The following is a 14,737-nucleotide window of genomic DNA, read 5'->3' as shown; positions in this document are numbered from 1 at the left end:
TACTCCAGGTAGAAAACAAGACTATAAGAAAGGCGACAGTACAAAAATGACAAAATTCAAGAGACACGGCTTTACCATTTGTTGTTCAAAGAAGGAGCAAACAAGTAGCTGTCACGATGGTAATGTTTATTTTTCCTCTGCTGGAAATCAGGAGACCTCAAAGATACTTGGTGGCAGGTAGTTCAGCGGCTACCTATTGAGTGCTTACGTATCGGATCTGGTTTTTTCTCTAGCATCCGTAAAAATGAACTAGAAATGAGCCTTTTGGTTCAAGGTGCTTGGAGCGTAGTAAGAGAGACAGATGTAAACAAGGATGACCACGTGATCACGAGTGAAGTAAAATGTGATTCTTCTGGGTTGCCTGGGTGGCTCAGCCAGTTAAGTGTTGACTTCAGCTCAGGTCATGATCTCACGGTTTGTGAGCTCAACCCCCACGTTGGGCTCTGTGCTGACAGCTCAGAGCCTGGAGCCTGCTGTGGATTCTGTGTCTCCCTCTCTCCCTCCCCCTCCCCCTCAGAGCTCACGCTCTGTCTCTCTCTCAAAAATAAATATTAAAAAATTTTTCTTTTGCCGGGGCGGGGGGCGCTTGGGTGGCTCAGTTGGTTAAGCATCTGACTTCGGCTCAGGTCACGATCGCGAGGTTCGTGAGATCGAGCCCCGCGTCGGGCTCTGTGCTGACAGCTCAGAGCCTGGAGCCTGCTTCGGATTCGGTGTCTCCCTCTCTCTCTGCCCCTCCCCTGCTCATGCGCGTGCTCGCGCGCTCTCTCTCTCTCTCTCTCTCTCTCTGTCAAAAATAAACATTGAAAAAAAATTTTTTTAATTTTTTTTTAATGTGATGCTTCTGTAATAGAAGATAGACCTCTTCTAGTTTGTTTGGAAAGTTAAGTATTCTCTAGAGATTCTAATCGAAAGAAATCTTTTAAAAGTTGGCAAGATGCTGATTGCTGTGTTTATAAAGTTTCATAAAACAAACTTAAAGAAGAGCCCCTAAATGGCGATGTTCGCTTAATATTTCCCCAAAGATGTTGTACTCCTGACATGACTAGTTTATTAAACTGTTCCAGTCTCTTCCCAGTTTCAGGAATTCTATCTGTTTTGCGGTTGAGAAAACTGAAGCAGCAAACCATTGGGAAATTTGCCCAAGGTTGTGTTGCTAGTCGGTAAAGGAGCCAGAATATGAACCCAGGCAGCCTGGTTCCATAGCCTATAATACAACCAACTGTCCTCCTTCTCAGTTAGTGTAACTGTACTAGAAACCTAGAGTCTGAGCAAATCACGACTTGCCCAATGTCACATGACCAGTTTCTACCTGTGTCATAGTGGACTGATTTCTTACAGACTAACACTTCTGCTGAAAACAGCTAGAAAAGCTGGACAAAACCTTGAAACAAACAAAAAGCAACCAAGAAGTAGTCTTTCAGGAGCCTATGGTGCTGGGGGCAAAAATTAGAGGTCAGGGCCACCAAGGAGTCATGGCCCCAGAAAAAAAAAAAAAAAAAAAAAGCCAGGCCTTTAGTATGGACTCTCCAAACTACTACTCTTCTACATACTAGAAGCCCAAAGCAAACCTGAAATAAATCACACTGTCATTAATTCTCTTCCTCATTGTATTAAGGTGTTCTGTGTTACCTTCACTGAGTAGAGAAGCAAAAGCAAATAAATCTCTGGAAGACAGTATCAGCCTTGCAAACCTCATATCAATATGCAGCATTCAAATTAAAGTACCAAAAGATAAGGCTGAATTACCAAAAACAAAGAGGGGAGAAAAAGAATAGAAACAGACCTACAGAAACCCAGATTTTGAATGTGTAAGTGCGGTTTTTAAGGTGAATGGATTCGTAGTTTCAGGAAATTCTGCAAGATGAATTTGAGTCGAGAATTAGAAGTAATAAAAAGAGCAAAGTGAGAATTATAAGACCAAAAACTACAGTAACTGAAATTAACAACTTGGTAGGTTTACAGTAGATTAAACACAGCCAAAGAAGGGATTAGTAAATGGGATGATAACTCAAAGGAATAGAAATTTTAGGTTTCTAAAACACACAAAAAAAGAGAAAAGCACAAGAGATTTTGCTATGGACCGAATGTGTGTGTGTGTCTCCCTTTATCTCCTGCAAAATTCACATGCTGAAGCCCAGTACCCAATGTGATGATATATACGTGGGAGGAGCCCTCATGAATGGGATTAGTGCCATGAGAAAAGAGACCCTAGAGAACTCTCTTGGCCCTTCTGCCGTTTGAGGACACCATGAGAAAATGGTTATCTATGAGGCAGGAAGCAGGCCCTTACCAGACACCAAATCTGCCAAATCTGATCTTGACTTCCTTGTCTCTAAAACTAAGAGAAGTCCATTTCTGTCTTTAAACCACCCAGCTTATGGTATTCTGTTATAGAAGGCTGAACTGAGATTTATAGGACCAACTGAAAGGTTTACCGTACACGTAACCGGTGTCCCAAAAGAGTGGATGGTGAGGAGGAGGGTAGGCAAGAGGGGGAAGCAATATTTGAAGCAGTAAATGCCAGTGCCACATGACTAGTGGGTAGCCGGGCCAGGTCTAGCTTCAGATTTATCGTCTTCAAAACATACTTCATTATGACACATAGCACCCAGAAAATGTCGTTTAAGAAGTATGTGTTTAACCCAGGTCAAGGTCAGGAAATAGGACACTGCTGGTACTCCAGAAGCTCCTGCCCACCCCCTTAGTAGCTTCCTGATTGCACCACGCCTCCCACTAGAGATAACTGCTACCTTTGATTTTATGATAATCATTTTCATCATTGGTTAAACCTACGTGTATATCCCTAAACAGTCCATTTTAGCTTTGCCTGCTTTTGAATCCTGTGAATGGTATCATACGGCAGCTATTGTTTTCTCATTTTCTTCTCTTGGTCCGTACTGTATGAGATTTATTTAGTCCACGTTGATACGTTATGGGACCTGGTCTGGATCACCTGGCGGAAGAACCAAGTGGCACTCGGAGATCTCGGAAGGCAGGAGGTTTATGTTACACCAGCGGGCTCAGAGGAGGTCACTCTCCAGAGGTCTGAGCCCCGAGCGTAAGCAGAGGGAACAATTTGTAGCCTGTTACTTCTGCATTCTGCATTAGTAGTAATTTGGCACGTGAAGCAAGCAGGGCAGGAAGAAGAACCCAGAAGGGGGGTTTTCGGTGGGGGACTGGAAATTTCTCTATCAGTCCTGTTGGCCATCTTATAACAGATTTTTTCCTATTAGATCGATTTCATTGTTTGGTGAAGTATATACCTCATCTATGTGTCCATTTTCCTGTTGGTGGAGATGAAGAGTGTTTGTACTTCAACGTCATTATGAGTAATGCTGCTCGGACGTTCCTAAACCTGTAGCCTAGTACACATGTGCACGCTTCTCTAGAGCACTTCTCTAGAACACCTCCCTGCAGTGGAAGTGCGGCGTTCTTAAGAATGCCTGCACTCGGGGCGCCTGGGTGGCGCAGTCGGTTAAGCGTCCAACTTCAGCCAGGTCACGATCTCGCGGTCCGTGAGTTCGAGCCCCGCATCGGGCTCTGGGCTGATGGCTCAGAGCCTGGAGCCTGTTTCCGATTCTGTGTCTCCCTCTCTCTCTGCCCCTCCCCCGTTCATGCTCTGTCTCTCTCTGTCCCAAAAATAAAAAAAATAAAAAAAGAATGCCTGCACTCAACTTCTCCATGATGCAAAAACGGTAGCACCGGCTTCTACCCCCACCAACCATGAAGACTTCCCAAGTCTGGCACACTTCCCACCTCACAATCACTGCGACACATTGGCCTCCCGAGGAGGGACACTCAACAGGCTTCCGCTCTTGGGCCCCGTCATGGAAAGCTTGTTTACTACCTCATGGGGGCCTGTGCCTTCCGATCAGTAACACCCCAAAACAAAAGCGTGTGTGGAGAGAGAATGCGGGGCTGGAGTCTGTTTGGGTCCTCTTTTCTCAGTGTAGGTATTCACACAAAACCCTGTTAAGGTTCTTTGACAAGCTTTAAGTGAGGGTCCAGAGCACAGCACTACTGGTCGAGGGGAGCGTGGCATGGTTTTTTTCACCCAAGTCTGCCAAGTCGTTCCAGAAAACCAGCCTGGAAGGACCGTGGAAATGTGGACAAGACTGGTGGCACTGCCTTCCCAGGGGTCCTCCCCTGCCTCATGAGCTTTCTCTGGAGGCAGAGTTGTTTTGACTCTGGAGCCTCTCCATCTCTGTCGGGCCCAGGGAATTGGCCCAAACTGAGGAAAAGAGATGTTGGAGCATTCTCCCCACCTGTGTCCCAGTGTTTCATCGAGGCAGCTTTGCGCAGCAAAGTCTGGAGCAGGGCCAGACCCCTTAATTTTTTTTTTTTAATGTTTGTTTATTTTTGAGAAAGGCAGAGCATGAGCAGGGGAAGGGCAGAGAGAGGGAGACACAGAATCCAAAGCAGGCTCCAGGCTCTGAGCTGTCAGCACAGAGCCTGCTGTGGTACTCGAACTCACAAATGGTGAGATAGTGACCTGAGCCGAAGTCGGTTGTTCAGCCAACTGAGCCACCCAGGCGCCCCGAGGCCGGACTCCTTAGAATCAGGAAGGCATCCACAGCCTGGAGGTGAGGTTGGCCATGGAGCTCCCTCCTTCGAGGGGCTACTTAGCCCATCAGTCATGTTCATATCTTTTTCTCATGGCTCTGAACATCTGAGAGTGCTGCTGGTAGTTGGCCCAGATCTCATTTCTGTTCTCAAACTGTCTCAGCATCCCCTGGATGGCTCAATGAAACACAGATGGCTAAGCCCCACCCTGGAGTCTCTGAGGCAGCAGGTCGGGGGCGAGGCCTGAGAATTTGCTTTTTCTGGCTGATTCCCAGGTGACACTGCCACCGTTACTGGTCTCGGGAGCACACCTTGAGAGCCACTGGTCTAGCTCCCCTTCAGGCTTCATTTAGTGCTGGTTGTGAGAACATGTAACTGCGTTTTAGTTCGTAGATTGGAAATTCTACTCAGGATGCATTGAGAATGCCCCAAATGTTCAGCATTCCTGCTTGACATAAACTTGGTTCGTTCTGTGTCCTTAATTTTAAGCTTAGTTTCTGCTCAAGAGCCCATGAAATTAACAATTACCTTCTCTGCTGCATCAGTTTTACTGGCGTTAACACACGCATACACGTGACGCGCCATGATGTTACATTAAGGAGCTTAAATTAGAAGCAAATCTCCCTGGTCAGAAAGTCATCTGGTCATTTGGCTTAATGAAAATTGGGTCTGTCATGTACTGACCCTGACTCATGTACCGCCTCCACGACGATGCTGCTCTGGGAATTGAGAAGTATCTATAAAACCAGTGTAGGGCCCCGCTTGTGCTAAACTGTAAAGGTGAGGTGGCCTTCTGTCTTCTCCGAAAGACACAGACTCCTGTCCCAGAGTACATATATTTCAATGAAATTTACTAGAAGCTTGAAACTAAACCTTGCTTTAAGGAAAACGTGAAGCCCTCAGGAGAGGGTTGAGTGGTTCATAACTTGTATGTACTGTCACACGCGGTTGTGGTGTCCTGATCCGCTAGGACTAATAACTTGTGACAGCCACGATGACGCCAACACCGCAGGTCTCGCTCACGCGTGGAGTACCCGTCAGGCCGCACCTGCTTCACTCCGTTCTTTTTTTAGAACAGTACACAGCCACCAGCTTGGGCAATGATTCTGAGGACGCTGACGCTAGGCTGCATCTATCTAGTTGTTCGGTCCTGCGAAAACAGTCATGATTTGAGAATTATGCAGTCAAGTGATTGCTTAGAACCAACACTGTCTTGTGCTGTTTGCTGTTTAGAATATTACGTTGATAGGGTGGGTTGACCGGATCGTCTGTGACTTCAGGGTTCGTGATGATTTGTTTCTAAGAGGTCTGGTGTGGGAAATGCTCTTCAAGTTCTGTGTCCTCCTCCCCACCCCCAACCCTTCATAGTGGCCATGATTCTGAAAATCACATGTAGCCTGAGGCTGAATCGGAGAGAACTCTTCCTGTGTCTTCCTGAAGGTTCACCCTGTTACCACTTGATGTTCCTCTGGGACATCAAGCCCTGGGATGAAGCGTGGAGATAAGATGGGGCTTTTCCCTCAAAGGTTTGTTTCTGCTTGGTCTGTTCGAGACTGAGGGATACATAAATACAAACTATGAATACAGTTGTCTCTTGATTCTTTTATGATAGCAGCTGTGACTGGTGGGTGAGCCCTGAGGTGCTTTTACAGAGTTGAATGTCCCCAGACATCCATTTCCCTGAGCTGTCCTTGACTTCATGGGATTTCCACTTGTCTTGCAAGATTGGCATACTTTGTTTCAAATGTTTGTAAACTCTGTGTAAGAGACAATGCTGAGATGCTTGTTCATTTTGTCCCTGTGGGAAGGACACAAAGCTGGGTGGGTCCTCAGCAGCAAGAAGGTGCTGGGTATTGGGGAACACTGAATCCTGCTTTAGGAATTCAGTCACCAACTGTAGTAGCCTTGGGGCGCCTGGGTGGCTCACTCGGTTAAGTGTCTTGATCCTGGCTCAGGTCGTCATCTTGTAATTCATGGGTTCGAGCCCCACATTGGGGCTCTGCTCTGGTGGTGTGTAGGCTGCTTGGGATTCTTCCTCTCTTCTCTGCCACTTACCTGCTTATGGTCTCTCTGTCTCAAAATAAATAAATGAACTTTAAAAAAAGAACTGTAGTAGGCACTCACCATCTATATGGCGAAATATGGCGAAATATGGCAGTGGAGAAGACATGGTCTACCTGGCCTAATGCATAATGAAGGAATAAGACATGCGTGTACATTATTTATTACAGAGAAGTTACTAGAATGCACTCTGCTTCTGCCACTGGAAGCTATTGCTTTATGCTATGTGGCCAGACAAGGAGGAAGAACTTCTCTTGATTGAGAATGGGGAGGCTTCCCCAGGTGGAAAACCTTATAGGTGAGCCTTACAGGAATAGTTGTCCAAGGTGGGGGGAAAGGACGGCTCAAAGAACAACGTGAACAGATGTGAAAATGGCACTAGGGGTGGGACATACTTTCATCTCCTTCATTTTGATCTGTAAGCAGGGGCCAGGAGACACAGCCCCGATGGGCTGTGGTGGGCAGTAGGGTTTTATTCTGAGGCCCTTGTGGGAGGCCAGCCTCCTTCCACTCCCCTCCTCAGCCTCGCCAGCTATTTAGTGCCTCAGAAGAGGCAGGACCAATTTTAATAAAAATAATGGTATCTTTCTAAAAATGTATTCAAAGGTAAGCAAGGCACTGACATAATCACAAATTTAAACATTTCTCAGGAAAATTTGTGCTTAAACCATAGTACAGCCACCCCCCCACCCCCCCACCCCCAGGATATTACCAACCATGTTTAAAATGCAAGCCAGAGTTTTCAACTGCTCTTAAAGTATTTATTTTTAAATAGCTTAGACTTTGAACATTTTAGATGGCTTAATTTCTGATAGTCAGCAGAAAGGAAATCTCTAGCTGCTGCCCATATGCAAATCCACTTTTTTTAAAGGTTTTATTTATTTTTGAGAGAGAGAGAGAGACAGAGCATGAACGGGGGAGGGGCAGAGAGAGAGGGAGCCACAGAATCGGAAGCAGGCTCCAGGCTCTGAGCCATCAGCCCAGAGCCTGACGCGGGGCTCGAACTCACGGACCGCGAGATCCTGACCTGAGCTGAAGTCGGACGCTCAACCGACTGAGCCACCCAGGCGCCCCGCAAATCCACTTTTTACAGATTCCCAGTTTATCCCAAATAGGTTGGGAAATTTAAAAAGATGCAAGTCTCTTCAGCATCCGGTTAACACCAGTGTCCTACAGGCCCTGGAGTCTCCGGTTTTCACACTAAAATCTATTTGGCACCGAAGCTGTACTAAGCAAAATGCAGTTTTGCTCGGGGTCCGGATACGTGAACCCTGGATGGCCTCCGGGTCATCCTCAGCGTCAGGTGTCGTAGAAGACACCGCAGGAAACCGGGCTCCTGTGCTCGCGGGTGGGGGCGATCCCCCATCTCCTGCGCGTGGCCCACCCTGACTCGTGTTCTGTTTCCTCCCCAGCCCAGTGACTTCTCCGTGTCTCTGAAAGCATCAGGGAAGAACAAACATTTCAAGGTGCAGCTTGTGGACAATGTCTACTGCATCGGGCAGCGGCGGTTTCACACCATGGACGAGTTGGTGGAACACTACAAAAAGGCACCCATCTTCACCAGCGAGCACGGGGAGAAGCTCTACCTCGTGAGAGCGCTGCAGTGACGGCCCCTGCCACAGCCCCAGCCACCTCTGGGCCCTCGGGGCCGCACTCACCTCCCCAGAGCCGAGCGGACCGGCCCCCAGAAGCAGCCGCGCTCACGGGCCCTCCCGCAGCGGGCTCCGCTCCGTCCGGTGGTTCATCATCGTCTCTTGGCTTCCTTTGCCTCGTTCATCTTCGCGTGCAGGTCGGTTTGTTTGCCACTCGCCTCTCTCCTCTGCCGCGCCGCGCCCTGCCACCCACTCTCCAGCCGCCCTCCTCCCGGCCAGGTTCAGGGGTCGGGAGGCGAGGAGGAACGTTCCTTCACTTTATTCCTGTGCAACTGAAAACAGCCTTCGGGTTGTTCACGCTGACAGAACCCCTCATGAAAAAGACATCGGGCACGGTTTGAATGCACCAAAGCTGCCGTTAATTATGTGAACTACAGTACGCTCCGAACGCGGGGTCCGCGGGCCCTGGGCTCCCTCTCCGGCCAGGCGGCACCTGCGAGGTCCCCGGTCCTGGCAGCCCTGGCTCCGTGCCCCTCGCCCCTGCATGGCTCCCAGACTGTCCAGGGAGAGTGGACGCGCTTGCGGGTAGCAGCACCAGATGAGACAGTCGCGAGGAAACTCCAGTGCCTTCGGGGCTATGCTTGCAATAAAAGAAATTTCCTTGAAAGTCCGTCCGCAGAAGCCGGACCGGTGACTCCGAAAGACAGAGGTTGTGGTCATTTCCCCCCAGATGTGCCATCCGCATAGTGCTTTTTCCTCTTGCCCTTCGGCTTGTTTAAATTTCACAATTATGTATTTAATTCTCAAAGTAATATGTATCCGTAGCCATTTGTTGACACTAATACAGATGATTAAGGAAAACAGCTGATCTTTGGGGAAGGGGAGCTACCATACACTTACACACACACACGCACACACACCATATATATATACACACACACACACACACACATATATATACACACACACATCCATGGATGTGTGTGTGTATATATATGTGTGTGTGTGTGTGTGTGTAAGAACTATTTGCTTTACAGGGAATTTTTCAGGGTTTACAAGAGAATATGTGATTGGTAGGTAAAAGACACACAGAATGTTTATGAAGAAATTGCATTTTTTTTCTTTACATTTGAACTTCTTTATAGTTGAAATATACAGTCTTGAGATGGCACATTCCTACAACTGAAGAAGGGGTCTCGAGACCTCCTAAACTTGCATACTCAGTTTTTTGGATATTGTAATAAAAAACGTATTATGAGAAGACTATGTGTGTATTGATCTTTGGGAAAACTCAGACTCAATACGGGGAAGTAGTCGCTCTAGCATTTACTGAACACTCAGTGCCTACAGGGAAACATTTTTAGAGAGGAGGCTAATAAATTTATTATTTGTGTGTTTTCTTTTTCTACCACCACATCTTTGTATGTTGAAATAATAAATTTGAATTAGTGAAACTCTCCAAGAGAAAGCAGAATCTCAAGCCTGGTCTTAACTTTACTCTTTGGAAATTATCCGTCACACAATGTTTTCCTAAATGTTCGTCAGCCCTGCTTCTCAGCTGCAGCTTTTCTCTCTTCACCCGGGTCTTACTTTCATTTGCTCAGTCGGTAAATGAATCTCGAACGGTCGCGATGTGCCAGGCACCGGCAAACGGGATTTGTGCCTTCGCGAGCTAATTACGAGTGCGTGTTCAGCGCTCCATCTATGTGTCCTCACTTATTATTCCTCATTACAATCCCATGAGATGGCCCTGTTCTCATCCCCCTTACAGAGATGGAGAAAGTGAGGCATGAGGTACGTGCACAAGGTCACATGGCTGGTACGTGGTAGGGCAGGGTTGCACACCCAGAGATCAGGCTTCAGGGGTACAACCTTCCAACACCAGCCCAGGAAGGAAGGCTTCCAAGGGAAATAAGATACTCTCACCCATGAGAGTTTGCTCTTCATCTGCCATTCCTGTTTTCTGTGAGTTGATTTGTATCTCTTTGTTGCCTTTGATATAAATTAGAAGTTTGGGGTCTGGTACCTGGAGTTGGGGTACCCCGTTACATCAGAATATATATCCAGGTGAGTGGTGTGGATCGCTAGTCTAGACGACGCACGTGTATTCTGTACCTTATCCCTGGAAATAACAAGTCCTTCTGACTTTTCAGGTCTCGCTGTTGTGTGTTCCATTTTGACTTGATGCTTAAAATCCCTGTGTATAATGAGTGTCTGGATAGCTAAAAGAGTTGGATTTACACGTAGCAATTAAGGAAGAAACCAGCAATTAAAGGACCCAAGACAGATACACATTTTGGCTTCAGCAACTGCTTTAAGGCTTATAGTTAAAACTGACAGTCGTCGTCAGTCTTGTCCCAAACCACCATGGGAAGTCCTCCAGCTGCCTGGGGTAGATGAGGGTTCGTATTTACAAAGGTTCCAGCATCCCTGTGTGGCAGCAGGTGGCCCGGTGGAGGGTAGATTGATAGCCCCAGTGTGAGCCTGTTGACGGTGGTGGAAGGCAGCCAGGGCAGAGTCCCCACGCGGTTTGGAGTGTGGACCACCGATCCTCGGTCCAGGTGGGACTTCTGCCATCACCTTCCTGCAAGACCAAGATTTCCCAAGCGCACCCTGCCTTGCCGTTCCTTTGCCTCTGCACAGACAGCAAAGGACAATAAAGGTCAGTCATCTTACAGTTGTGTGACTCTGCTCATTTGTTTGCATTAAATGTGCCTTCATTTTTCATCAGCAGCCCCGCTCAATTACGGTACTGAACTACCAAGCCCTCGCACGTGACTTAGGCCAGATGCCATTAAATCATGTTTCTAGGGAGCTAAAACTGGCTGTGTTTTCTCCCAAAGTGCATCACAAATTATAGTCTTAAATTATAATTAGAATCTTTAGGTCTACTGAAACTGACATTTCCAAACAGTATTTTTGGTGCCAGTACAATTTTGTCTTTGGTTTGTATGTGTCAACTGCTTTATTAACTACTTTGGTACCCTTTCTACCACCCCATACTAGAATGCGCGATAAATTTAAGACCAAAGTTTAGAACCGTGAGAGAGGGTAGAAAAGCTTGGAAGTATTCTCTTAAAATAAAACTGTTGGGTAAATACAGGGCTGGTTTGGGCCGTTTCTCATGAGAGCTCAGCCACACTCACTTGCTAGTGTGTGATTCGTGTAACGAATACAATCATTTCAGGTGTTAACACCTTGCAGGCGTGTTGTCTGCTCCCCCATGAAGCGGTGTCCCACTTACAGACTTGGGAGCTGCCGCCAAAGCCGAGTGTGGGAGGAGTGCCGCGTTATCTTTATTAACCCTGTGGCTTCAAGCGAGTATGCTTCTCCGAAAGTGTTCACTTACTGGCGAATGGAACTGCCCGCCATCTTTGTGATTCACAGGGCCGTGTGAGTAGTAGCTGGGGTAGGACCCTTGACCAACTTCGTAGGACGTGCTACACAACACCAATCAGTGCCAGACTGGCTGTGTGTCACATAACCTCCTTGACATTTTTCCTCATTTGTTGGAACTCTTTGGTGTATCCACCAGCCATGGGCTTCCTCAGAGGGCCCCACTGGAGAGCTCTGGCTCCGTGAGACCCTCAGTGTGGTCCCTACTGGGCAGTGTCAGTGCCAACCCACTCCCACTTTTTAGACTCTTCAGGTATTCGAGGACATACTGTTCCAAGAAACTCCTCATCCTGAACATGTGACCCATCTTTCATTAGAAGCCCAGGTCCCAAGGCCATACTTGGCCGTACTGAGCACCATACTCCCCTTACATTCATGCCTCAGTAGTTGACAAATGCACATCCCTAAAAAACTTCGGGGAAAACTTTGTTTTCTCCTTGGCAGGAGTGGAGGGCGGTAGAGGACACCCTCCATGTCTCATGTGAAGAAGCCTTTATGTTTCTTAGCCTGAGCTGGCAATACAAGAGTCCTTAAGTATGGGGCCAAAATTGAATAGGCCAACCAGTGTTCAGAAAACCTCTGCCCCTATCAGCTCGGGCTACTATAACTTTCTACCATAAATCAAGTGGCTCATAAACGACAGAGATTGGTTTCTCACAGTTCTGGAGGCTGGAGGTAGAGTGGGGTGCCATTGCGGTCAGGTTCTGGGGAGAGCCCTCTTCCTGGTTGCAGACCTCCTCCACACTGTGTTGTCTCCTCAAATGGCAGAAAGAGAGCCAGCTAGCTCTTTGGCCTCTTACAAGGCCGATAGTTCCGTTTGTGAGGGTACCACCCTCATCACCTAATTGCCACCCAAAGGCCCCACCTCCAAATGCCATCATATTGGGGGGTTGGGTGTTCCCCTGTGAATTTGGGGATGATACAAGCATTCAGTCCATAATGCCCTCTTCAACAAACGGTATTCCCAATGCTTTGAGGAAACTGGCCATTGCTGTTCCAAAGACAGACCTGGAAGATTTATAGTTCCGACCATTCGACAATGCTGTTCCATGCAGTTTTTCAACCACTCAGATTTTCATTTAGAGGATGCAAGGGGCAGACATCTGCATTTTCAACATGCTCCCTGGAGATTCGGATGAAGGTGGTTTGGGGCCTACATTTCAGATGCTGTTGTAGTCTGCTTGAACCTTTGGAAAGTCACCTACGCCCACCCCTCTGTGCTCCACATTACTGACAACACACACCTTCGATAGCATGCCCTTTCTTTGGATCATGAAGAGAGAAATGTCAGACTCTGAATGACTAGATTGGTCTTTTTTTTAAAGAATAAGCTTTAGTTGCCTTCACCTCCATGTGCATTTGTCCTATCAACGCTCCTAGCCGTAGAGCTAAGCGGAAAGACTCATTACGTTCCAACTTTGGAGGATCCTGTTACTTGACAGTAAGTTATTACTGAAGATGGATGAGGCCGGCAGCTGGTATTAAAGCTCATTTTGACAGTTTTTTAAAATGCATGGCCTCCTCCCCAGGGGGCAGGCAGTTGGCCAACTCCTCAGCTTGGGGACCAGGTTCTGCAGCCAAAGTCAGGAACCGGAGGGCCAGGGTTTTGTACTCCAGCTCCTCCTGATGGGTGAGGGCCTGTGGCCTTCCAAGAATAGGTCATGGCCTGGGGAAACCCCAAGTCCAAAGAGGCAGTGGTCCTATTCCCATGGTCATTAAACCCTTTGGCACCTGCCCTGGGAGTAAGCCTGGGCGCTGCTCCTCTCCAGCAGTGTAAGCCCCACCAAGTTTGGAGACCTCTGTGCCCTGATGGCCTCAGAAACACTGGCACAGAGCTGCACTTTCTGCACAACCATTTAAGGATGATATTATAGTTGTCAGACATTATTATACTTGTAGATAAGGTGAACTGCTTTGCCTAATAATGTAAAATGCTTAGAACCTTTGTACAGCTTGTTAAATGATCTTAATGAAAAGGGAAAAATAATATGGTAAGGTGTTATCTAAATGAAGCCAGTAGTAACCCAAGTTTCCAGACCCCATCTGCTTGTAGAACCACAGAGGCACTGTATTCAAATGATGTCCACCTTGAACTCTCATTCACGCACAGATGGGATTCAGATGCTAACAGGATTCATTTCTACAAAGATAAGCAGGTCCCTTCCAGTGTGTGAATAGTAAAGAATAATAAGGAAGGAATGACCTCGAAGTAATGAAACCAATTAAAACATTTGCCTAAGCAGAATGTAGATATCCAAATAGCATTTAAATCACAACAATTCATCACAGTGGTCGTATTTGGTGTTAGAGGCTATGGGACATGACCTTTGCTAACAAGCTTTTGGAACTCTTCTTGGAGAAAGGTCCACTCATGCTTCAGGTGTAGCCTTTGACTTCTCAGTGGTAGATCGCTAGGGCTGCTTTTTTAATTTCTTTGGTGAGGATGGTGATGTTGGTTACAAAATTATCTAGAAATCATTTCGAGCAATTGGAACTGTTATATTTTCTTTACACTTTTTAATGTTTCCCAAATTTTCTACAATGGATATGAATTATCTGAAGGACATATGCATTTAAAAAATTCTCTTGGATTTAAAATTGCATGGACCAAAACTGGGTGAATAAAGATCAATGCTCAATTGGTCGTACTGGTTGTAGAAAAATATTTAGCAGAAAGAGTTCTGCTGTGGGCTTTGCTTGGTTTCCTGGTGGTATTAGAAAATAATTTTATCTTTAGCCAACATCCTCATCAAAAATGACTAAAAATCATAATTGCCAAATTGAAAATGTAATGAGGTCAATTAACAGCATGATGGATATTGCAAAATACAGAATTTGTAATCTAGGTCATCTAGAAGTGTCTCAATGAAGCCTACCCTGACCATCCTTATTCTGATCTCTTTTTTTTTTCAATTAGTACTTATTAATTTCAAACATAGTGGATAGTTCACTTATTTGCTATGGTTATTATTTATTATCTGTACACGCACACACACACACACACACACACACACACACACACCCCTCACAGCTAGAATTCAGTTCCACAAGAGCAGGGGTACATGTCTGGCTAAGTGGTGTAACTGAAATAGAACAGTGCTTGGCACATAGTAGGTACTCAGTAA

The 14,737-nt window shown here is 46.6% G+C and overlaps 1 protein-coding gene across 3 annotated transcripts in view; it reads left to right on the top strand.

Moving 5' to 3' along the window:
* Window positions 1-9,477, top strand: part of NCK2 (NCK adaptor protein 2) — a 152,494-nt gene extending 143,017 nt beyond the window's left edge. For all 3 annotated transcript variants that reach the window (XM_027069389.2, XM_027069387.2, XM_053200364.1), the window contains exon 5: window positions 8,037-9,477. In XM_027069389.2, the coding sequence (XP_026925190.1) occupies window positions 8,037-8,231 (195 nt within the window). In that variant the 3' untranslated portion in view covers window positions 8,232-9,477. The remainder of the gene's footprint in view (window positions 1-8,036) is intronic.
* Window positions 9,478-14,737: the final 5,260 nt, after the last annotated feature.

Source organism: Acinonyx jubatus, chromosome A3, assembly GCF_027475565.1.
Source record: "Acinonyx jubatus isolate Ajub_Pintada_27869175 chromosome A3, VMU_Ajub_asm_v1.0, whole genome shotgun sequence".
NCBI lineage: Eukaryota > Metazoa > Chordata > Mammalia > Carnivora > Felidae > Acinonyx > Acinonyx jubatus.
Note: the sequence above shows the minus strand (reverse complement) of the source record. Positions and strands in the feature narration are given on the sequence as shown.